General features: G+C 38.5%; 2 protein-coding genes across 2 annotated transcripts in view; one reads left to right on the top strand and one right to left on the bottom strand.

The window, feature by feature from the left end:
* Window positions 1-23,319, bottom strand: part of LOC142349975 (dnaJ homolog subfamily C member 8-like) — a 440,478-nt gene that overhangs the window by 69,007 nt on the left and 348,152 nt on the right. The window lies entirely within an intron of this gene.
* LOC142349436 (proton myo-inositol cotransporter hmit-1.3-like) lies at window positions 301-23,279 on the top strand. The gene is made up of 5 exons (XM_075400982.1): window positions 301-428; window positions 3,064-3,145; window positions 10,257-10,443; window positions 11,036-11,188; window positions 22,922-23,279. Exons 1-5 carry the CDS (start codon window positions 322-324, stop codon window positions 23,098-23,100), a joined length of 708 nt encoding a protein of 235 aa, XP_075257097.1. The 5' UTR covers window positions 301-321; the 3' UTR covers window positions 23,101-23,279.

Below are 23,319 nucleotides of genomic sequence, written 5' to 3'. Positions count from 1 at the left end.
TGTCGAAATAATGGTTCTTCAGTTGACCAATTTTTTTTGTAGCTGCGTAAATATTTTGCAAAGTATTTCTTTGCGCTTACTATACGACAAAATTTTGGGTTTCTCTGTCTTCATAAACACAATGTTCATGCCCTTGTCACAATGTTCAGCTCCCCCAAAAATGCTGCGCTGATCTAAATTTTGTATCATTTGGACTCAGTTGACGCAGTTGACTCCTGTTTGTCGATTGAGAGCAAATGGACAAATCTTAGTCAAATGAATTTTAATTTTGGCTCCATAACTTACCGTGTTTCAGGAGTGACTCTTGGATTGTTATTGTTGATGGTTTCTTTCATTCTTATCAATGGAAATTTGCCCACTCTGACTTTTGTGGAGACCAGAGGAAACAGTCAACAGGATAGAGCCAATGACAAATGCGCCAAAATCGAGTTAGTCCACTCCTGTTTGCATATGCATCTGGTTTGCTTCACGTTTATATATATCATCTGGAAAATTCGGGATTTTTTCCGTTAATGACATTGCAGAACGTTTGTGCGCCCGCCAGTTAATTTTTTGGCACCCATCACTTGCGTGACATTACAGTATTTTAGTATGCGTAGGATATTTGTAAAAAAGGCAACTGAACTTGGCGTCAACACGTGTACCTGTGCAAAAAAATATGCAGTCACTAAGCGGGGGTATGATGCACATAATGTTTTATTATTGTTTTTCTTCAATAAAGTTCTCATTTTTTCCCATTTCCGAAAAAAATGAGTAACAATATTAAAGCTCTTGACGAATAATTTTTCTCTATTGTAGTTCTCTGTTGACAATTTTTAACATCCATACCCCCCACGAACTGCTCAACACAATCCCCTCATCACCAGTTTTCAACAAAAAAGTCTGCTTTATATTAGCTACTAAAAATTTTTGTTTCAAACAATGTCAAAACGACAAAATTTATTTCTTTCTTGGTTACCATTTTTCTACTTTGCTCATAAGTTCACCTCTCTGACCTTCTTTATTCCTTCACAACAAATGCTTCTAGTTTTCTCACGTTTGGCGATTTTTTTATCATTTCTTACTTATTATGTTCACTTTTATTCGACTAACTTGCTCTTGATGCACTACAGCATTTCAAGTTTCAGAAAAGTTGTTGAGTAAAAATTTGCAATTTATTTGTTTTCTTTAACAATATTGGCTACGTTTTCTATATTTCAGATTATTTTATTTTAATGGATGGTAGATTTCAACATGGTTTCACATTTGCAAAATTGAAAGATACAGTTTTTGTAGAGAAAACTCCAAATCGTGGACAAAAATCACTCTTCACTTTTCAAAAAAAATCAATTTTCCTAAGCGGCACGTTTGATGCCAGTCGAGAATACGTAATCAATAGAATTAACTGCGAAATAGTCGGCTCTTTTTCAGCTGGCAAATATTTCAAAATACTTATTAGGAAAAATCCTAATACCCTAAATTGTCCACTTTTTACTTTTTGGACAAGATTTTACAAGGGTTTTGCTGATTTTCTTATATTAATTCAGGATCTCAACAAACCTTTGTTTTTTACGTTTCATTTTTGATTTTATGCTTCAATATGGTTTACCTGCTCCGGATGCATATCAGAATAAGATTAAACAAACTTTTACAATTTTTAGAACAGATGAAGAGTAAAAAACTGTAGCATAATTTGATTTATTATAGATCAATCTATTCAAATCTAGATCTCATCTAAATGTTCTTTTGAAAACTCTTAAACTATTGAAGGGAAGAAATTATTCTTAAACTATTGAAACAAATAAAAAAAGATATGACTATTATGGAAGAGGATTCTACTTGTTGACAAATATCATTTGATAAAAAAATTATGTTTTTGGTATGCACAGTGTTTTTTTTCTAATCATGAAAGCACAGCTGTACAACAAATCATTTTCAGCTATTCTCAGCTTTCGGGTATTTTAAACTACATTTGCAGGTTTTGCTTTAACTGAGGAGAAAATTATCTTTGTTTTTAAATTGTCAAATGTTATTAAGAATTCCAATAAAAATTTGTTCTATTTTTCGGTTCAATTTTGTCTTCTCAAAACTTTTGTATAATCAATTTGATCCATATGCATGTCAGATCACAATTGGACAATTTTTCCGTTTTAAGCAGACATGAAGCGTTTCAAACCAAAAAGTTGTAAGATTGTTTCAGTCGTATTGGCTACAAAGCAATCGCTGTTGCTAATTTTTTTTTACAAAAATGCATCCAATTGTTTTGCTGAGTTTTCTAATTTTATTGATGATTTCCATTAGTTTCTGTTTATCAGCATTTTGTGGGTGCTCGGACAGTAAGACTGAATTATTTATTTCATTTTTTGATTTTGCCGTTTTTTTTCTCCTAACAACAAATTTATTATTTTTTTTTCATTTTAATAGTTAATAGTTTTTATATGGAGTATAATGATATTTTGTATAATAAGTATAATGGACTAGATTTGTAGAAGCATGAATTTGGCCACATAATAAAAAAAATCAAAGCAACTAAAACTTGAACTTGCCTTTTTCTATTCATTTTTCCTTTTGATCAAGACTAAAGTATTTTTTGGTCTTCGCAAGTTATTTTGATTTTTTCCCAAAATATTACAAATGGAGACAAATGAAAAATTGGAGCAAAATTTTAAATTTTTTGAGTTACTATTTGGTAAATTATCTTGTAGAAGCGTCAACTACTGCCTTCGAAGCGTCCGCTTAATGAACACGCGATGCGTAACTTTAATCAACATGATCTTCTAAACATCAAATATTTCTTCTGTGTTTTTCCAGGAAATTGCTCAACCTAGTCAATCAATGTAATGAAACTTTGTGTGCCGTGCATAGATTTGAACGAGTCGTCTTGTTGTTCAAGAGTTACGCTTACCCGTACTCTCTCTAGATGTAAATTAAAACTGGACAATTGCAAATGCAAATATGTTTTAATTTGCTCCACGGGCTAGTGCTGATGTACACCTGCAGTTCGGCACGGGTACCTACAGAGTCACCACGAATTAAACTTTTATAAAAGTATGAACAATTGAATAGAGTCGAGATTTGTTTCAGAAACTGTAACGAGTGTGCTTTGGACAACGACTGTGGTGTGTGCTATCTGGATCTGAAAGGAACTGGAAACCTTGTTGATCAGGTAATGTATTATTCAGGTAGCTGCTGTGGTCGGTATAATAAATTGGACCTATTAACTTCTAGATTTCTAAAGATTTAATTTTATCAAAATACCGTTAAATGTCGAACAAACAAACTCTGATATTGAATTCGATAAACCTACCTTTTTCCCATGCAATGAAATCGTGGACATAAGAAGGTTAATATAAAGCGCAAGAAAGTGGCTTTTTGTATACAATTGGCTCGATATTTTTGACTGATTTCATTATATTTGGATACTGTCAATAAAATTTTCTTCTTGTTTTGAACTTCTTATGTTCATGTTGAAATTCATGTTCTTCGATGAACTCTTGAAAAGGTCTTTTTGTTAACGCTTTGATCTCATGACGAGTATGGAACTTTTCAATATGTCTTTGTTTTTCACCTACTTTCACTTCTGCTGATCTCTAAAAATAGGCAAAATTAATTGGTAAATTGTTTTCTTCTTGGTTCACATGAAATTCAACTAATACGTTGAGCTCGAAAAAAAAACGCGAAACAATTTGGGTTCGTTCATCAAAAACACAGCGAGCTTTGATGAAACCAAGAGCTAACAATTTCTAACTAATAATTTGTTTCTTTTTTGCGTCGTTCTAGGCTAGAGCAAGTAATCATTCCTTGCGGGGTATTGTTGTGAGTTTCTTTTCATTTTTCTTTAGAACTGACAGCTGCAGAGGAGCGGACCTATAGATATTTTTCATTATTATAGATAAAATCATAAAAATGGAAATAAAAGACCGTAACAAGGAGCGCCTGTAAAATATAAACTGTAAAATTTTGCATTTTTCGAATCAATATCTTATATAATCAGATGTTTATAATCAGATCACAATTTATATTTTTCTGTTCTAAGAATTTTTTTATTTTAAATTTCTGAGACTATAGAATTATCTCTTTCAGTTTTTTGTGTGCAGCGAAATAGATTTCACTGTTAAAGTGGATGAGCGATAATTGACCCTCTGTCTGCTTTAATCAGAGCCAAAATTAATTCAAGAGCTTTTACATGCAACGTGCGACGGATTTGAGTTCTTCTAAATTTTAACACCGCAAATAGCGGAATCCTCCTTCTAACGTTAATAATTCTACTCTAAGTTCTCCAAAAACTAGCTTTCTTTTTTCAGTTCATTCAAACGTCTGTTAGCAGTTTGAGTTTTGTACTTCCTGCAAATTAAAAAAAAAAGTGGGTCGAGGAAACATTTGGTGCCATTTTTTTGATGAAAAAATGCTAAAATTTGTCGAAAATAACATCAATTTTCAAGCTAAGATTGTCGGATAAAAGAGTCATTGTCGTGGCCGATAACATGGGTCAAGAAATTCAATAAGCTAAATTTTAAATTAAATTTCGATCTGAAAATATACAAAAATTAGCTCGTATTTATAGTGTTTATCTATGCGAAAATATATAGAGAAATTTTGGATTAGCTAAAAATATTTTACATGATTGACATGTGAATAGATCTTACCTCCGACTCCCGGGGGTGATTTTCTATTTTCATCAACATTTCATGAGAATCATATATGGCCTAGATAGAATCGAATTTATTAGTTGGAGGTCGGTGGATGTTAGAATCAGGTTCCCGTTGGTCGGAGAATTTACTTCTGACATATGATTGATAGGTCAATAAGATAATGATAGCGTCAAAACAAAATTAGAGTTCAGTTTATTTTTGTGGCCATTACTTAACGACACAGCAACAAAGTTCGTCAGGTAAGTTCTTCTTTCGTTCTTTGAAATTTTAATAAAACTTTTAAGTTTCTTGATGTTTTTTGAAACCATCACATCCTCCCTCCTTTTTTAAGCAAGTTTGTGGGTATAGGTTCTCCAAATCTGTCGGTTTGTTTTCTGTTTCTTGTTGATGTTCATGAAAGCTCTGAGTTTGTTGGTGCTCAGATGATGTAGCTCCAAAAGCTTCATCTTGATGTGAAGGTCCCACATCTGTGTTTTGATGTTGTGGTTTTGATTGAGATATGGTCTCCTGCACTGCTGGTTCAGGTTTCACATTGTCCTCCTCTAGTCTCACAATTTGGTTGTCGCTCACTATAATAGTCCGTGCTGAGTTTTCGGGCTGTATGAAAGATGTGTTGAAGCCCTTCCTGATGATGAAGGTAGCAGGAACTGTCTTTGTCTTTTCCTTGAACTTGAATAGAATGGGTTCGTAGAATTCGAAATCTGCTATTGCTGGTAGTCTCACTCTGCGTCCCAACAAGATTTCAACTGGAGTTTTGCCCCTCGTCTTTGAAGTGTTTCGATGTGTCATCAGTGCCCTTAGCATGAATGCTGCAAATGACACATTAATGTTGGGACTCCACGCTTGAAGTGCCCGCTTCACTGTCTGAACTGCTCTTTCAGCTATTCCACTAGCTCTTGGATGATAGACGGGTGATTCCATTCTCGTATTTCCCAATGATTCACACCACTGTTTAAGGTCACAACTTACAAATTCAGGGCCATTATCAGATGCTGAAGTTTTTGGTATTCCGAATCTTGCAAAGATTTGACTAAGATATATTTTAACTGTTTCTGATGTTCTATTTCCCGCAGGGAAAACTCGTTCCAGCCAGAACCGGCGTCAACAATTACTAAGATATTGCCTTGGTCTTTAACATAACCCCAGTCCATATGGAGCCGTTCCCAAACGTCGGCTTCTGGCCACGTAGAGACTGTTTTTCACAGGCTAGGCCGGTTCATTTGACAATTCCTACATATACTAACAAAGTGTTGAACGTCTTGGGTAATACCAGGTCACCATGCTATCCTTTTGACTGATGCCTCAATTGCATTCTTCCCGGGATGTGTCTCATGCGCTTTTGCCAAAATCAAGTGTCGTAGTTTGAGTGGAATGGAAGGAACAACACTCTGAAGATGATTCCATTGTGTATAGAAAGTGCGTTTTTTGTTGTTCGAATCCTTTTTCCGCTTCTGAATATTTTTTTCCAATTGCCGCTTTTGATTCGTTTCAATATGTCCTGGAAAAATTTGTTTGTTCCAAGTTCGGTTTTGATTTCTGCTTGGGTCGCCAAATCACTCTGAGCGAAGTAGATGTTATTGATTGCGAAGCACACTCGATCCTTTTCTGATTCGTCTTCGTCAAAATCCATTCTGCTCAAACCATCTGAATGGGGAATCTCCTCTCCTGGTGTGTACTTCAACTCATAGTCGAACCCCATTAGAGCTATTGCCCATCTTGTGATTCTCGCTGATGCTGTCTTCGGGATCTCCTCGTCTGGTGCAAAGAGATATTATAGTTGTTTGTGGTCAGTCTGTAGGGTAAATCAATCGTATTCCCAGAAGGAATTGCTTCAATCTTGTGACCACAAACACAATTGCCAGTGCTTCCCGCTCTATGTTCGAGTAGTTTTGCTCCGCTGGAGTCAATTTTCTCGATACATATATGACTGGATGTCCTCCTTGCGAAAAAACCCCGCCAAGGGCTTTTTCAGAGGCGTCAGTATTAACTGTTGCTTCCTTTTGTAAACTATATGGCTGCGCAAGTGGATTAGCACATAATTCATTTTTTATGTCTTCAAAAGCTTTTTGCTGCCTTTTGCCGCAAGAGAAATCGCTATTTCTTATGTTATTTAAAGGTAGCAATTTTGTTGCAAAATCAAGACTCATTCTTCCGTAAAAATTAGCTAGCCCAGCAAACGATTGGAGTGGTTAGTTGGTGCTTTTGCATTTCTTATTTTTTCAACATCTGGTTTGGGATCGGGATCAAGTTTGGGATCTGGTGCTATTCCCTCCTTTGAAATGGAGTATTCCAAAAAACTAACGCTATCGTCTGGTTTTGAGTTAGATTTTTTCTCATTAATAGTAAAAAATTTTCTCACGTAGTCGACTTTTGACTGCAAGCACTCTCTTGTCGAACTCATCCATTGTAGTTACATACACCAATACATCGTCTTGAAAGATCACAACACCTTTGATTCCTTTGAGTGTTGATTCGATGCAATTCGGGAAGATTGAAGAAGAGTTTTTCAATCCCTGAGGTAGTCGGCACATCTTGAACAGCCCCTGAGATGTGTTGATTGTGCATAGATTTTTTGCTTCTTCGTCAAGTTCCATTTTTATAGTAGGCATCTGAGAGGTCAATTTTGCCAAAGTATGAGGCCCCATGTAGTTTGTGGAAGATCGTCTCCATGTCTGGTAGTGGGTAGTACTCATCCATGACCTTTTCATTGATATGCAATTTCAAGTCTACGCAAAATCTCAGTTCTCCCTTCTTCTTTCTCTGCCACGCCACTGGAGATGCATTAGTGACTCCTCCTGGCTGTACCGGTTCAACAATGCCCTGTCTGTCCATTTGTTCCAGCATCTCTGTGACCTTGTCTTGAAGAGGTAAAGGTATTTTTCTGGCTTTGCAGAACATTAGTTGTATTCCTGGTATCAACTTCACATGAGCTTTGTAACCCTTCACAACAGGTAGGTGCTCGGCTGTGATGTTGTTCACATCGTGCTTGGGTAGAAGGTCTCTACCGAGTAGTCCAATTTTTTTTATCAGACTGCACAACTGCTAGTTGTTTCTGCGTGAGCCTCCTTCCACTCCACTCATTGTCACAAGTAAGCGATCCCAGAAGCGTTAATTGATGACCATCATAAGCCTCGAGATGTCTTATCTTGCCATCCAACTGAGGTTTACCGAGCTCAGTCCATATTTTTGCTGATATCACTGTGCTATCTGCAACTGTGTCTACCTGCATTTTTACTTGGCCATTATTGATTGAGATATATTCCCATGTCACAGACGTGCTTAAGGTTTGTTCTTTAGTATAAAACATTCCCAAGTCCGATGCTGGAGATACTCGCTCTGAAGAAACATTTTTTCTTCGCAAAAGTTAATCTGTTTATTGTACTTACCTGAATTTGGTTGGGGTTTGCTTCTACACATTTTTGAGAAGTGTCCCACCTTTTCACAGGTGTTGCTTTTTTTACTTAGCGCTGGACAGGCTCTACTAGAGTGTGGCTTACCTCCACGCCTAGTGCACATGTTGTAGCTTTTATTAGCCGTAATTTTTTCATTTTGTTTTCGAATGGTCTTTTTGATGTTGAACCCAATTTCTTCTTTCACAGTAAACTGTAAGTTCTCGGTCATTTCAGTAACCGGTATTGCTGGTTTTGCTTTAATACCGTCTAGTAGTCTAAGTTTTGCTTCAGGGTCCTCAAGATAAACTTTACTTTTACCATTTCCTGTTCGGGGTTGTCAGCTGTTTTCAAGTTTTCGAAGTCACAATAGCGTGCTTCTTCTCTAAGACGTTCTAGGAAATCGTCGTCTGACCCCCTACACTTTGTATTATGGACAGAAATTTAGCCTTTTCTGCCGTTACTACTCTCTCTTTAGGAGAAAGATAGTTTTGAATTGCCAATCTGATGTCTTTATACGGACTGTCTATCAAATTCCTAGGACTCATTAGGCTCCTAGGTTTAATAATTGCATCTTGCCCGCACAATTTAAGAAATAAATTGGTTACTTGTAGGTCCTGAAAGTACTATCGGTGTTGACCTTGTCTTCTTTATTCTCTGCGCGACATTTCGCCACAAAAGACATAATCCACGCAGTAGCTTATTCTGCATTCTGAAGATGCAAGATTCGTCTGTCTGTAGCTGGTCTGAACACCAATGTCGTGGTCGATAACACGGGTCAAAGAATTCAATACGTTGAATTTTAAATTAATTTTTGATATGAAAATATACAAAAATTAGCTCGTATTTATAGTAGTTATCTATGCGAAAATATATAGAGAAAATTTAGATTAGCTAAAACCATTTTACATGATTGACATGTGAATAGATCTTACCTCCGACTCCCGGGGGTGATTTTCTATTTTCATCAACATTTCATGAGAATCATATATGGCCTAGATAGAATCGAATTTATTAGTTGGAGGTCGGTGGATGTTAGAATCAGGTTCCCGTTGGTCGGAGAATTTACTTCTGACATATGATTGATAGGTCAATAAGATAATGATAGCGTCAAAACAAAATTAGAGTTCAGTTTATTTTTGTGGCCATTACTTAACGACACAGCAACAAAGTTCGTCAGGTAAGTTCTTCTTTCGTTCTTTGAAACTTCTAAGTTTCTTGATGTTTCTTTGAAACCATCACAGTCATCAATCTTTCTCTGCGTCTTTAGGCAAAACCAATAGCACTAGTGTTAAGAAATTTAACAAATTTTAGCAAAATTAACGACAAATTGAGCAAAAACTCCCTAAAATATGAACAAAAATTCGAATATCATTCCAATTTGAACAAATATTTGAACCTTGATAACTGCCTAGAAGAAACGAAATTCAAAATGAGATCATTTTTAGATTACGCTTTACGGGTTTTCTAATGATACCAATCACAACGCTACGATGAAGATATCGATCGGCCACGATTGACAGACATAAAACAACCCATTTGAGTATATAGTTCTTCCCCCACTCAAGTGGGTCGGAACAATAAATAATCATTTGTTCTATGGGTTTTAATTGAGAGCTGACAGTTGCAGAGGAGCGGATCTATTGATTTTTTTTAAATTATTGAAGCAAAATTCTTGAAGAAGGAAGAAAAAAACAAATAGAGCATATCTTACCACTATTTAACATACTTAGCATTATAAAATAAAATCAGGTGCCCATGCAATTTATATTTTCCCGCTGATATTTTCCCGTTTTAGTTTTTTTTGGTTTTAAGATTTATGGTTTCTGATATTTGGCATTTGAATTAGAAGTATTCCTTGGACATTAGACTTATCATTGACAATTTTTGGCCTGCTGTAAAGTAGAACTCATTTCTCTATTAATGTGAACGGGCGAACAGTAATTGACCGTCTGGTTGTTTTAGACAGATCTAAAAATTAACGTTACTCATTCTACTCTAAGTTCTTTAAAAATATCAATTTCTCTCTGTTATTAAAGCTTGACATCTTGAAACGCACATTATTCTCCAAAAATGGGGTAACTTTTTATAGCTAAGATTTTGGTATATCATATTTGTACAATGAGCGATATATACGGAGCAAGCAGACAATGCCCTGCTAGGAAAGGAATTAGCAGCTCACTTCAATTCAGTTGAGGCGCGCAAGATGGACATTTTCTTTGCATTTTTTCTCCAGGGTTCCTGTGTTGAGATAGACAAGGACACTTCTTCCTACCCGGACTACTATTCGACTTACGGGAGGTGTGACGAAGGCAACTTAGGCACCAACTCCAGTCTCACCTACTCCACTGATGCATGTCCCAACAAATTCGCTCCTCTCATCATCATCGCATTGATATTCTACCTCAACTGCTTCGGAATTGGTTAGAATTGTATAACTTTGTAAAAATTAACATTTCGCTTGTTTCCGGATCAAAAATTTTGTTTTCATGAACGCCTGTGAACAAACACATATATGTTTCACACTGCTAATAATTTGATGGCGTTATCGTAAGCCATTCAATTAAATTACTCCATTATAGGGATAAGTATCATTTATAGAGTTCATGTTGAAACGGGGAAGAGGAATACGTTCATATTTTTTTACACACGTAGCACTTTAAAATTCAATGTTAAATGATTAATTCAGTCTAAAAGTCGCATGTCATATAATCAAGGAAAAATCTGGAGATATTACGAACAGAAAAGTGTATTATATTTTTTCTTTCTTTTGATACTGAGCACAATCAATCCATGATGCTTACCAAACTTTAGGAGCAGAAAAGGTCCAAAAAAAAACTGAAAAATGTCGATTTTGACACGTTTGATGTCAAACCAGAACGGAGACCAAACCTGCAGGCGCTGGTTCGAATCCCGGAATGAACGAGGGGTTTGCTTAAAATGTGTCAAAATCTGTGCAAAAGAAGCACCCCTTTTAACGACTGATAACTAACAACCCAAAATCTTTTCCTTTAGGGTACGGCCAAATTCCATGGGTGTATAACAGTGAGATTTACCCTCAGTGGGCCAGATCGACAGCTGTGTCCATAGCCACTACCACCAACTGGACATTCAACCTCATCATCTCAGTCTCATTCCTATCTCTAGTAGACGCTATCTCACAGGCTGGTAAGTACCGAGAAGGGGAAACCGATATAGAGCCGAACGGACGTAGAGCAAAAGATGTTAAAAAGAGAATTGAAGCCGAATATTGGACACGCTAAGAGTGGTCGCAATTTTAAAAGCATCCCTGTATAAACGTTATATGAGAAAAAATACCAATAAAACTAACGTAACTAACGTCTACGCGTGATGGCACAATTTAAGCATTCATGCTCAGATTCTCATTTTTTCCTCATTAGGGTGCAACCACTCTGCTCATCCCACCGTACTGAGATTAGAGTGTTTTTTGACGTTTTTTGGACCTATTTTGACGTTTTTTCGGCCATTTTTGACGTTTTTTTGGGCTATTTTTGACATTTAGACTTGCACGTTTTTGGCCAATACTTGCATTTATGCTGACAAGTGTAAAAAGTGACATGATCATAGCTCTGAATCAGTACTGATAAAAGACTTGCGCTGCGACATGCCCAGTACTGATATTGACTTGCCGTTCAATCCGGGTTAATTTATACATTATGAAAAACTAAACATCACCTAACTACCCTTAAATGCGTGAATTTATGATGTAAAAAAATTTGTTTTTCAAAAATTTAAAATGTGGCTATGTAATATGCATTTGTATCTTAACTCAAATTTTTGGATAATTGTAAAGTATTAACTCAGTAAAACTGTAGTCCGTATCTGTTTCAATTCAACAACGTATAAGTATACATTCAAAGCATAACAACGTGTCAGCATTAGCGATGATCGTAGCAACAAGTGAAAGCTTAGACGGCAAGGTTTTTTCGATGCTCTTTTACTGGTTTTTTGTCTGATGTTATTGACGTAAAATCAGTTCGTATTCAATCGGCAATTGTCTAGAAAACCTAAAAATATTAAGCCGAAAACCAGCTTAATCGATACATATCATGGTTATATTTACTTAAAATTAGGTTAAATGAACTTTTTCGGAACTTTCTACGTATTTTAGAACGTATTTAAATCTTATTTGGAACGATTTATATGCACATTTGAATATTCGATTCTGATTGGCTAATAATATCTCGCTTACTTATTTACTTCGTAACATCCTCCGGCCCGGAAGAAGATGTTGGGAAAACTGGTACAAGTTTTACAAGCGGGCGGACGAGTGAACCGGTCGACGTACGTAAAACGGCGGAGCGCGCGACGCTATCGGAGCCGTAACGGAGTTCCACAATCCGAGCGGTTGGGTAGTAACCCCTAGGGTTGGTTTCTTCAACTATCCAAACCAAGTCACCGGTCTTAAGATGTTGCTCGGCAGGCGTCTGCCACTTAGAGCGTCGGTTCAGTGTCGGTACGTACTCTCTGATCCAACGGGACCAGATCGCATTAGCGTACGACTGCGCACGGGCGTAGCGTTTACGGTGGTCAAGCTCATTATTGCCGACAACAGACGGAATACCGGTAGAGTATTCTCCTAAAAGAAAGTGGTTGGGCGTTAAAGCGTTCAAATCGCACGGATCGGCGCTTACGGGTGTTAAAGGACGCGAATTGAGGGCATTCTCCACGAGACAAAAGGTAGTATGCAGTACCTCATCCGTGAGGCGACGCGTGCCAAGAATAGTATACAACACGCGCTTGAAGCTGCGTACCAACCTCTCCCAGATACCACCTTGATGTGGTGCGCTGGGTGGATTGAACCTCCACTTAATACCTTTGTGAGCGAGCTCAGCTGCAATGTTGACAACGTTCCACTTTTCAATACTTTCTCGGAGTTCTTTCTCCGCTCCAATAAAGTTGGTGCCATTTTCCGACCAAATCATGGCAGGTGTACCTCTACGTGACACAAACCGCTCAACTCCCATAAAACAAGAACTGGTGTCCATGGATGTAACTATCTCGACATGGACAGCGCGAGTAGTGAGACAGGTGAAGAGGAAGCCCCACCTTTTCTCAGTAGTACGGCGGACAGTAACATAGAATGGCCCAAAGTAGTCAACGCCAGTGTTCGTGAAGGGAGGAGACTGGTAAGCAAGTCTCTCCTTAGGTAAGTCAGACATGATTGGTTGCATAGTTACAGCTTGGAATTCTCGGCATCTTAGGCAGTGTGCTTTGATGGAACGCAAGGATGATCTTAGTTTCAGTACTGTGTAGTGTTCCTGCACAATTGATCTTAGGTATTCAACGCCCTGATGGTAATGCTTTACGTGCGTGTGTTCAAGGAACAGTTTTACAAATGGATGACGTGCATCTAAGATGATTGGGTGCTTTACGTTGAACCCAACTTCAATTAACCGCTTGATGCGGCCCGAGGAACGGATTAGCCCATTTGGACTAATAAACGGTGAATGTGGAGCAATTCGGCTACTCCGTTTAACGAATTTATTGTCAATGAGATCTTTTCTTTCGGCTTCAAAAGACTCTCCTTGCACCAAATACTGTAGATGACGCTCGGCTTCGTCAAGCTCAGTAGGGTCGGTAATGCTACCATCGGGGTTACGGTAGCCGGCATGTTTCGGCAAAAGCCGGAGAACGTACGCGGCAATGCGCAAGTACTTTTGATAAGAACTAAACTTATCAAATGGGAATAACGACGGAACGGGAGTTGTCTGTTTTTTAACAGATGTAGCGAGAGAGACAGTTTCTTCTATGATGACTGCTTGGTTGACGCCAAGTTTGATGTTATTAATGACGTCTTTGTTCGGCACGAAAGGGAACCTTGTGTTAATTAAGAATTGTGGACCATTGACCCAACTGCTTAGTTGCAAAACCTCAGCGGACAGTCCACGCGTGCCAGCGTCAGCTGGATTATCCTTAGTTGCGACGTGGTTCCATTGGTCAACGCTGGTATACTCCAAAATTTCACAAACGCGGTTTGCAACAAAGATTGGTTGCTTTTCATTAGAGTTTATCCACTGAAGAACGGTCGTGCTGTCTGTCCACATGAATACTTGGTTAACAGTTACAGTAAGTGCCTGATTAATTTCGTTCTTCAGCCGAGCGGCAAGTAGAGCTGCTTGCAATTCCAGTTTTGGGACAGTCATTACCTTCATTGGCGCCACGCGCGCTTTCCCCAAAACAAACGCAAGCTCTGTTTTTATCTTGCCCGTAGGAGTTGTTACTCGGGCTCGAAGAAATGCGACGGCACTAAAAATATCCTGGGAACTGTCACCGAACATATGCAACTCTGTATTATCAAAGGGTCCACTAAAGTAACTTCTAGGAATTTTGATGTTTTCAAGCTTTGGTAAGTCCGCACTCCAGAGCAAAAATCTTTGAACCATGTCCTGTGGGAGCTCGTCATCCCATTGCTGTCCTGTGACACGCCAGATGTCTTTTAAGAGCAATCGCGCACCGACGGTAAACGGTGCGACAAGACCAATGGGGTCAAAGACTTTCGAGACAAGACTTAGGACCAAGCGTTGCGTGAGGGACTTGGTGATAGCGCAGCTTGTACCCCTACTCACAACTAAAGTGTCATTAGTGTGATCCCACTTTAACCCTAGCACATGCGATGAATCCTCCTGACATGAAACAATAACCTTGGGCTCAGTAGATTGAGGCGAACCGTCAATTCGATCAGCCAGATTTTGCACATTGCTTACAAACTTTGTAAGCTTGAACCCACCGAGATGGAGAAGATGTACCAATTCCTTCGATCTATTGATGGCTTTCTCAGGAGACTCCACTGAGTCAAGGTAATCGTCCATGTAGAAGTTTTCAAGGACGGCTTTTGCAGCTTCGGGATAAAACTTGGCATTGTCTCTCGCAGTGCGTTGTAATGCATAGTTGGCGCATGTGGGCGAGTCTTTAGCCCCGAATATATGGCGCGTATATTGATACACTACAACGTTAGTTGTGGGGTCCTCCCGCCACAGAAAGCGAAGTGATGGTTGATCTGATGGTAATACACCAACCTGTAGAAACATTCCCTCGATGTCGGCAGAGACGGCATATGGATGTTGTCGGAAGCGAAGAAGTACGTAAATAAGGTTTTGGAGCAGATCAGGGCCAGTGAGCAAAGATTTATTCAGTGAGGCGCCATGAAATTTTGCTGCTCCATTGAGCACCCTACGCACCTTACCCGGTTTGTTCGGGTTTAAAACCGGATGGTGGGGTAGGTACCACTCTTTATCGGACCGGTTCTCAACCTTCTGAGCGTCCGGAACCTCAATTACATACCCCTTGCTTAGGTCTTCCTTGATGGTACTAGTATACTTCTCTCTAAGGTCTTCATCCTTAGCCAATCGTTTTTCGAGCGATTTTAGTTGCACAAGGGATGAGAAGTAATTATTTGGGAGCTTGGTGTTATCTGCTGCCCACAGCATTCCGACATCGTATCTCAGGCCATTGTGTATGGTGGTACTCTCAAGAATCTCGTGAGCCCTTGCGTCTGCTGCAGATCTGGAGTCGACCTGCTTGTTCGCTCCGAATGATTCAATGTCGTACCATGACTTTACTTGACTTGCTAACTCATTGTCTTGTTCGATATTCACTTTAAAGCACGTTGAGGTTAAACAGGAACCTGATGGTAACGGACCGCTTAAGACCCAACCTATGGGCAAGCGTACGGCAACGTGTGAACGCTTCTCATCGGCAGAGAAGTATTCTAACGGGCGGATGGCATGATAGACATCTTGTCCGAGTATCATCTCAATGTCTTTATAGGAATATGTTACGGGATCAAGGACTGCTAAGTGTGGGTAAGTCTCTTGCAGGGCCTGTACATTAATTATATCTGAGCCGACGTTCAGACTCTCTTTAACGAAAGGGTTGACGGTGAATGGTTCGAAATCTTGTTGTTCTCTTGGTTTCACAGTAACTTCAACAACCCTAGTATCAACTACTTCTTCGGTATTAATACCCTTGACAGTTAGCTTTAGTGCTTTACCGTGCAAACCGAGTCTATCTGCGAGACTACCGGCCACCCAAGAGTTACTGCAGGCGGTATCACACAAAACTAAAGCCTTAGTATCTAAACCGGACGAATTGACCAACTGCAATTCAGTCACCTGAAGGAGCCCCTTAACATCAGAAACAGATGACATTGTTGTGGTCTTATTAGGCTGGAGTTGACTAGAAGTTGCTTTACTTTGACCTGTGTTGCCAGAAGGTTGAATGGTATTGGAATTTGTCGACTGTTTTGTTGGGAAAACCCTATCTGCTCCATGCAATAGTGTGTTATGCGAACTATTGCACCCTTCTGCTCGGCACTTTCTTTGTTGAGGGCACTGGCGGAATGTGTGCTTGTCCCGTAAGCACGAAAAGCAAAGTTTGTTATCCGCCACCAACTTAGCTCTCTGGGTTGGAGTCTTTTCCTTGAAAACTCGACACTCCCATAGCCGGTGGTTACCTTTGCATACAATGCATCGAAGGTAAGTATTTGTGGAAGCAGATGGCATTTGCTTCTTTGTTTCCCTTTGTTGCGAATTTGATGCAAACACTTTTGAGGCTGTTTTGGTCTTGGTTACTGAAGTGATGTTCTCTTCAGGTTTGGCCTTGGTTGCGCTTTGTTTCATAAGATCATGGGCCTCAGCCTTTTCTTTAAGCCAATCGTTAAAATCAAGGAGGGTAGGCTTAACCCAGTGCTTCTTAACCGTAAAGAGTGACCATGACTCTTTCATGTTTGGTGGTAACTTCTGTACTGCTTGGTTAAGTAGGGAAGCGCTCTTCAAATCAGCATCATATGATAACGACTTGAAAACCCCAACGAGACTGGATATTGCAGCAGAATAGTTTATGATGTTATCACTATTGTGCATTTTAAGAGGTGGAAAACTGCTTAGTTTATCCAAGTGTGCACTTACGACTGCCTGTGGCTGGCCAAATTTACGTTCCAAAGTCCTTAGTGCATCCTTGTACATTAAACCACAGTAAGCAAACTCGGCAATTGCAATCTTTGCTTTACCGGTGACGAGTGTTTTAAGGTACGTCAATTTAACGTCATCAGTGAGCGGCTGCGAGTCGATCGCGCTTTTGAATTGACCATACCACTCATGCCACTTTAATGGGTCGCCTTTAAACTCTGCAAGTTTCCACTCGGGCAAAGGGTCGTTTCTCTTGCTTGTTATTGCATCAGCTAATTCCCTAATCAATGACGCATTGTCCGGTATCGGAGGGGCAGTTGCAGACACCTGCGGACCGCTCCAACTCAACGGAGTGGGCCCAAAATAGGGGTATGTTGGCTGAAAAACCGGAGTGGCTAGACCAGGTACAACATTAGTAGTCGCGATCAGGTTTTCCTGCTGCGCGCCTAGCGGTGATTGCATATCAATCAAAGGGGGCGAATTGTGATAAATTCGTGGTGAGACAAAAGTGCTTGATGGTGCGATATGGGCGTGTACATTTGGAGGCAGACTATTCACGGTGGTTGTGTTTTGGTTGAATAATGACGGTCTGTGCTGTGGAAACCGCCAGTGACTCATATTTGGCACAAAATTTTGGCCAAGAGGGATATTGGGCATATTTGGGACAGGCGGAGCAACGGAACGTACAACTTTGTGTTCTCGGTTATTAATAATCTGAAATGTTTTGACGAGAGGCTGATTATCCAAAGTGGCTTGTGGGATGGGAGCAGTGAGGTTAGGTGCAAAGACTGGGTTCGGAATCGGAAGGACATTAGGATGAGCGGGTTCGGAGTTGTGCTGTTGAATGTTTGGACTTGGTGGGGCGCTTGGGTGCAGGGGAACGTTGATTGCGGGGGCTGGATGATTTGTTGTCGGAAAAGGAGGAAGAGTGGCGTTTGGTGCTCGGGGGACAAAATTAATTTGTTGTCGGGGGCATTTCAGGTCCCCTGGATTGCGAAATTTGAAGTTGTGCGTTGGGAAAAACCTCGGTTGTAATATTCTGATTTTCTTGTGGTGCGAACGTCTGTTGTGGAATGGGCTGTTGAATAGGCGGTGAAGAAGCCCCTGGGGCGTGTACAGAAGGCGGCTGACTATCCGCGGTTCCTTGGTTAGTTATGCTTGGGGGCGCCGTGCCTTGCTGGCCTGTTCGATTCATTTGCGCCCTTAGGTGCGCCTGGTACAACGCCTGTGTGTTAGCAGCAGCCAAAACATTTTCAGGTGGAGTATAATAGGGGTCGAGTTGCTGCAAGGTCTCATTGCTTAAAATGTAATTGCCTCGACAATTTTTTGAATAGAATGCCTTGAAATTTCAGTGTTCTGATCTTCCACTGTTTTGCCGTTGTTGTGGCTAGGACATTCTGGAGGGTCAATCATAACCTGTGGTTCACTAGTTTTCTCCTCATTGTGAAAACTTAAAGCAAGTGAGGTGTTGATCCAATCTTGGACAGCCTTTTCACTTCTCATTGAGCTCCTAGCACTTGCAGTTGTTTCAGATTGGCTACCTTTAGAAACGGCGTCCAGCAATTCAAATTCTTGCAGAGTTGCCTCTGCCAACCGTTTCCTGTTGTTTTCCTCCAGTTCATCTATTTCCATTTGTTTTTTCTGTTTAGCAAGGCGAATGGCTGCCTCATTCTGTTTTTCAATTTCTTCGCGCTTCATTTTAGCAATTACGTAATCATGTTTACGCTGACTAGATGTTTTTGACGAGGTCATAATTGAGGGAAGTCTAGAACGAATGGAAGCCCTTGGTTCCTGGAACTCACTCACTTTATCATCAGCAGTGTTGATGTAGTTTCGTGCTGAAGTGAGTATCTTGTCATTCTTAGTTGTCATTGCTTCCAAGTAAGACTCTAATGAAGGCACAAGTGCACTTGGATCCTCTGTTTTTCCAGCAAATGCAATCAGGTCCTCATTTTTGTCTACAACAGTCATATATGCTTCGTTGCACTTTGTTACTAGGCGTTCAACTTTCACTCGCCTATTTTGACTATTTATACAATGAAGAATATCTTCATGTATGGCATGCAATTCAGCCTCACGCTTTGACCTGGCAGCGTACAACTTTTTGACTTTTTGATCAAGACTATTAGACATTACGACGTTAGTTGTTGAGAATTGAAAAGTTAAAGGACGAAAAGGACGCGGACGAAACGGTACATAAACGAGCGACGAAAAAAAATTATCAATATATTCGATCACTTTTTTTTGTAGGCCGGAGGTTGTGAAAATTTTCACAACTTTTTCTGTGTAACGAGTTTCGCTCAATTAACGAACCTTCTTGTAGGAAAATTGATTTTTTGACAAATTTGTCAAAATTTTATGCATTTGTCCAATTTTTTTCAAATTTTGGTCAATTTTTTGCAAATTCTTGATTACGGAACGGTAATCCATTAAACTGGACGATTTTAATCTCAAGAATACGGTTTATCAATATTCGGTATTGATTTTCTACCAATTTCCTCTATATCAGAAGTTGTTTTTGATATACGAACTGACTGTATCAATTTTTTTGAATTTTTGGTAAATCTACCAAAAATTTCCAAAATCGATGTTTTTTCTTCCCAAAATTATGTTTGCGGGGGCCCCCTTTCTAATTTTTTTTCTACAAAGATTAGTTTATTTTTACTAACCCATGTGATATTGAAAACAAATAAATCGGGTTGGGTTCCTTGCCGTCTAAATATTAATTTGCATTATGAAATTACTACAAAAATTATCAATGTCTGTTTTGCTTTTGTCTTACAGTTTTGAAGTTCAACATACACCCTGAACATCTGTCACAAATAGACCTTCCTTAAATTTTTTTTTCGTTGTCCATTCATAATTTTGTCCAACTGTCCCATTGCTCATTGATCCACGTGATTTGTCCAATTGATTGTATCCAAAAACATGGACCAGTTTTTGATCCAAAACATCTTTTAATTTGATAAGATCCAAAACATCTTCCAATTTGATAGGGGCACTCTCTAGATCCAAATTATGGCCGTGTTCTGCCCGTCTGAGTTTGTTCTCGGCATCCTCCACTCACGTTAACATCTTTCGACGGAATGAGTTTATCATAACAATTTAATAATAGTTTCTTCCGCAAACTAAAGGTGGCTCAGTAAGGAGCGGCACCAATATTAACTCAGTAAAACTGTAGTCCGTATCTGTTTCAATTCAACAACGTATAAGTATACATTCAAAGCATAACAACGTGTCAGCATTAGCGATGATCGTAGCAACAAGTGAAAGCTTAGACGGCAAGGTTTTTTCGATGCTCTTTTACTGGTTTTTTGTCTGATGTTATTGACGTAAAATCAGTTCGTATTCAATCGGCAATTGTCTAGAAAACCTAAAAATATTAAGCCGAAAACCAGCTTAATCGATACATATCATGGTTATATTTACTTAAAATTAGGTTAAATGAACTATTTCGGAACTTTCTACGTATTTTAGAACGTATTTAAATCTTATTTGGAACGATTTATATGCACATTTGAATACTTGATTCTGATTGGCTAATAATATCTCGCTTACTTATTTACTTCGTAACATAAAGTGAGATCTGATGACATCGGTCATTATCTTATCAGTTCTCACGCAATAAAATCACTTATTCTAATTTATGCGTCAAAATTTTTGCCAATTAATAATGTCTCACCACATTGCGTTTATATCTGACCTTGCACCTACCCCATGGTTAAGTAACAGCAAGCAATTATAAACGTTCCTCTTTTCACATTAATATGTAAGCGATATTTCAAAGCGCAATCAACAAAGCATTACAACCCGATTTGAAAAAAAAAGCGACGAAACCGACGCAAAATGTCGATTTTTGTTAGTATCGTCGGTTTTTTTTAAGAACTGTCAGTTATTGTCATTTTCGTTGGTAAATTATGTAAGAATTTAAGATGATGATCGTTATAGTCGTTATCGTTGGTATCGTTGTATGTGACGTCTCATTGATATACACAATGTGTCACTGTCAACGTCAGTTTTTGAGATTATAAAAAAATCTGCAAGCGTTTTGTGGGCAGTTATTGGTATAAACTGGCTTCTGAGAAAGATTGAAAGACAATTTCCTAATCCAGCTAATTTGTGAAAACTAATAATAAACACTTTCATGTTTAGTCATGATAATTACTGAGTTTAATCTTTTTCAATATATAAATCAAATCTTGCCAATTGCCATAATTTATCGGGGCTGTAAAACCACCGTATGGAACAAAACTCGTTACTGAATATTGAACCTAATTTATTCTACTAATCACGGAGTCAAGCGTTTCAACAGGGTGACATTCGTTTCAAATTAACGACACCGAAATGATCTATCAAATGGAGGATAAAAGAAATTAATACATGCAAAATCTCAATATATTCTGATAAATTAGCCGGTGCTTGCGGGTTGCGGATTGCGTAATAACTGCATTGTGGTTCCGAGATTACGTCTCATAGCAGATGAGTTGCGTGGTCGTGGACATCAGTCCTTAGGTTTTTTTTACATAATGTTGCTTCTAGTTAGTTTTAGTCATTGCGATTGCATTTAATTGCATTATCGTGGAAAATTATCAAAGTCGTAAGGGTTTTACAATTAAAAGTCATGATTTTGCCATGCATAAGTAAATATTCATTCCATTCATTAGTCCTGCCTATCGGCCCCACCCGTCTCGTACTTGAGATTAGTTAATATAAAAGTATAAAAACTGTTTTTAAAAATTCAGAATTGATTAGTTGCCTGCCTTTATTTGTATTCAAATCAGTCAAATTAGTTTTCTAAAGGGAACGTGAGAGGTAGAGATCATAGTTTGAAACATTGAATTTAGACTTAAGGGAGTAAAAAAACTAATTTTGTTGCCCTGAACTTAGTGTCCTAATTTAAGAAACTAAGTTTAGGGAAAAAATAGACTTTGTGAGAAATCTAACTTTTGATACTTGAATCAAACCGCTGTAAATAACTGGCTCCTTTGCTATTGGAGACGTTTGCTTTAATTCAACTCCTTTACATTTTTAAGAAGAAAACTTTTCTTTCACTAATCTGTAAAATTGTATTCTTAGCTTCAATTTCAAATGAAGTTTAACACTTTGGTACCATTTGGCTCGCTAAATACGTTAAAACAAAATCTAAGTCCCCCTCGGGCCTCGTACCTAGCACTCGGGCGCAAGCGCCCTCGTGTCAAGGCACTAAATCCCTAATGGACTAAGATTTTGTTCTAACAAATACTTAGACTGTTGCTACATTGATAGTTAGACTGAAACTAATCCCTGCTTGAGTGGAGGAATTGTTATTATTACCATATTTTAGAAGTGTGAAAACTACCTGCAGGAATATCTTCTTTTTGTTTTTGAGAGAAATTTTGATTTTTTTTGCCTTATGTCAAATCTTTGAAATTGATATCATCAACAATTTTGTTTATCAATTTTAATTCAACATTATTAATTCAACATTATTCCCTATTTTTTTAGGAATTATTGGGCCTTTTAGCGGAATTGAAGAGCATTATTCTGACAATTATTAGAAATTAAGGACAAATAAATGATTCAAATCATTGTGTCATTGTGTAGAGTCAGTCACGATTCTCTCGAATTTTTGTTTGAATTGTTGTTTTGCTGAAAAGTAGGATCATAAAAAAACTTGGCTTATTTGCAGTTAGTTATTGTCAATTCCGAAGAAAGCTAATAATAAATGCTTTTGTGCTAATTCATGGAAAAGATGTCGTTTTATCTGTGCAATCTATTAACAAAAAAGGTACTTTAAATCTTGAAGACAACTCAGCAAACCTGCAAAGGTAGTTTCTATTTAAAAACACATTACTCTTTGCTCGAAATTGTTATTAGTTTCATATTTTGCAAATAATACGCGAAATAATTTGTAACTTGAGAACCGAAATCGACAATTGCTTGAAATTTAATGGCGAAGTTTGTACAACTTGAAATTAGATTTTGGTTTTAGGCTCGTTTGCAGTATACGCCGTGCTCTCTCTCATATCGGTGTTGTTTTTCTTCAAATTTATGCCGGAAACAAAAGGAGTGCCGCTTGAAAAGATTGAAAAGCTGTTCGGAATGGAATACGAGCCCTTTTCGCCCTCCGAGACAATTGCGCACGCACCCTTCTCAACTGATGAGGAATGAACAACAATGACGTCAGAGAGTTTGAATTTAAGCTGACTGTCAAAATTGTTATCATGTTTCAATTTAATGATGAATTTTAGCTGATGAAAATCAATGGATGCATGTTTAAATTGTCGAGATGAAGCCCCGACAGAAATTTTTTGAAAGAAAGGCAGTTGAAAACGAAAACCATTTTTTGTGCCGTGGTTAACTTATAAGCTGATAATAACGATCATCAGT

The sequence above is a fragment of the Convolutriloba macropyga genome, chromosome 11 (assembly GCF_964194025.1).
Source record: "Convolutriloba macropyga chromosome 11, txConMacr16.3, whole genome shotgun sequence".
Lineage (NCBI taxonomy): Eukaryota > Metazoa > Xenacoelomorpha > Acoela > Convolutidae > Convolutriloba > Convolutriloba macropyga.
This window is presented reverse-complemented; position numbering and strand designations above follow the sequence as displayed.

What these genes read in the sequence shown, in the direction of transcription:
- LOC142349436 (XM_075400982.1), top strand. Translation starts at nt 322, where the DNA reads ATGGTTTCTTTCATTCTTATCAATGGAAATTTGCCCACTCTGACTTTT. An exon ending in CTGGAAACCTTGTTGATCAG is followed by an intron (nt 3,146 to 10,256) that starts GTAATGTATTAT and finishes TTTTTTCTCCAG; the next exon opens with GGTTCCTGTGTTGAGATAGA. An exon ending in CCTCAACTGCTTCGGAATTG is followed by an intron (nt 10,444 to 11,035) that starts GTTAGAATTGTA and finishes CTTTTCCTTTAG; the next exon opens with GGTACGGCCAAATTCCATGG.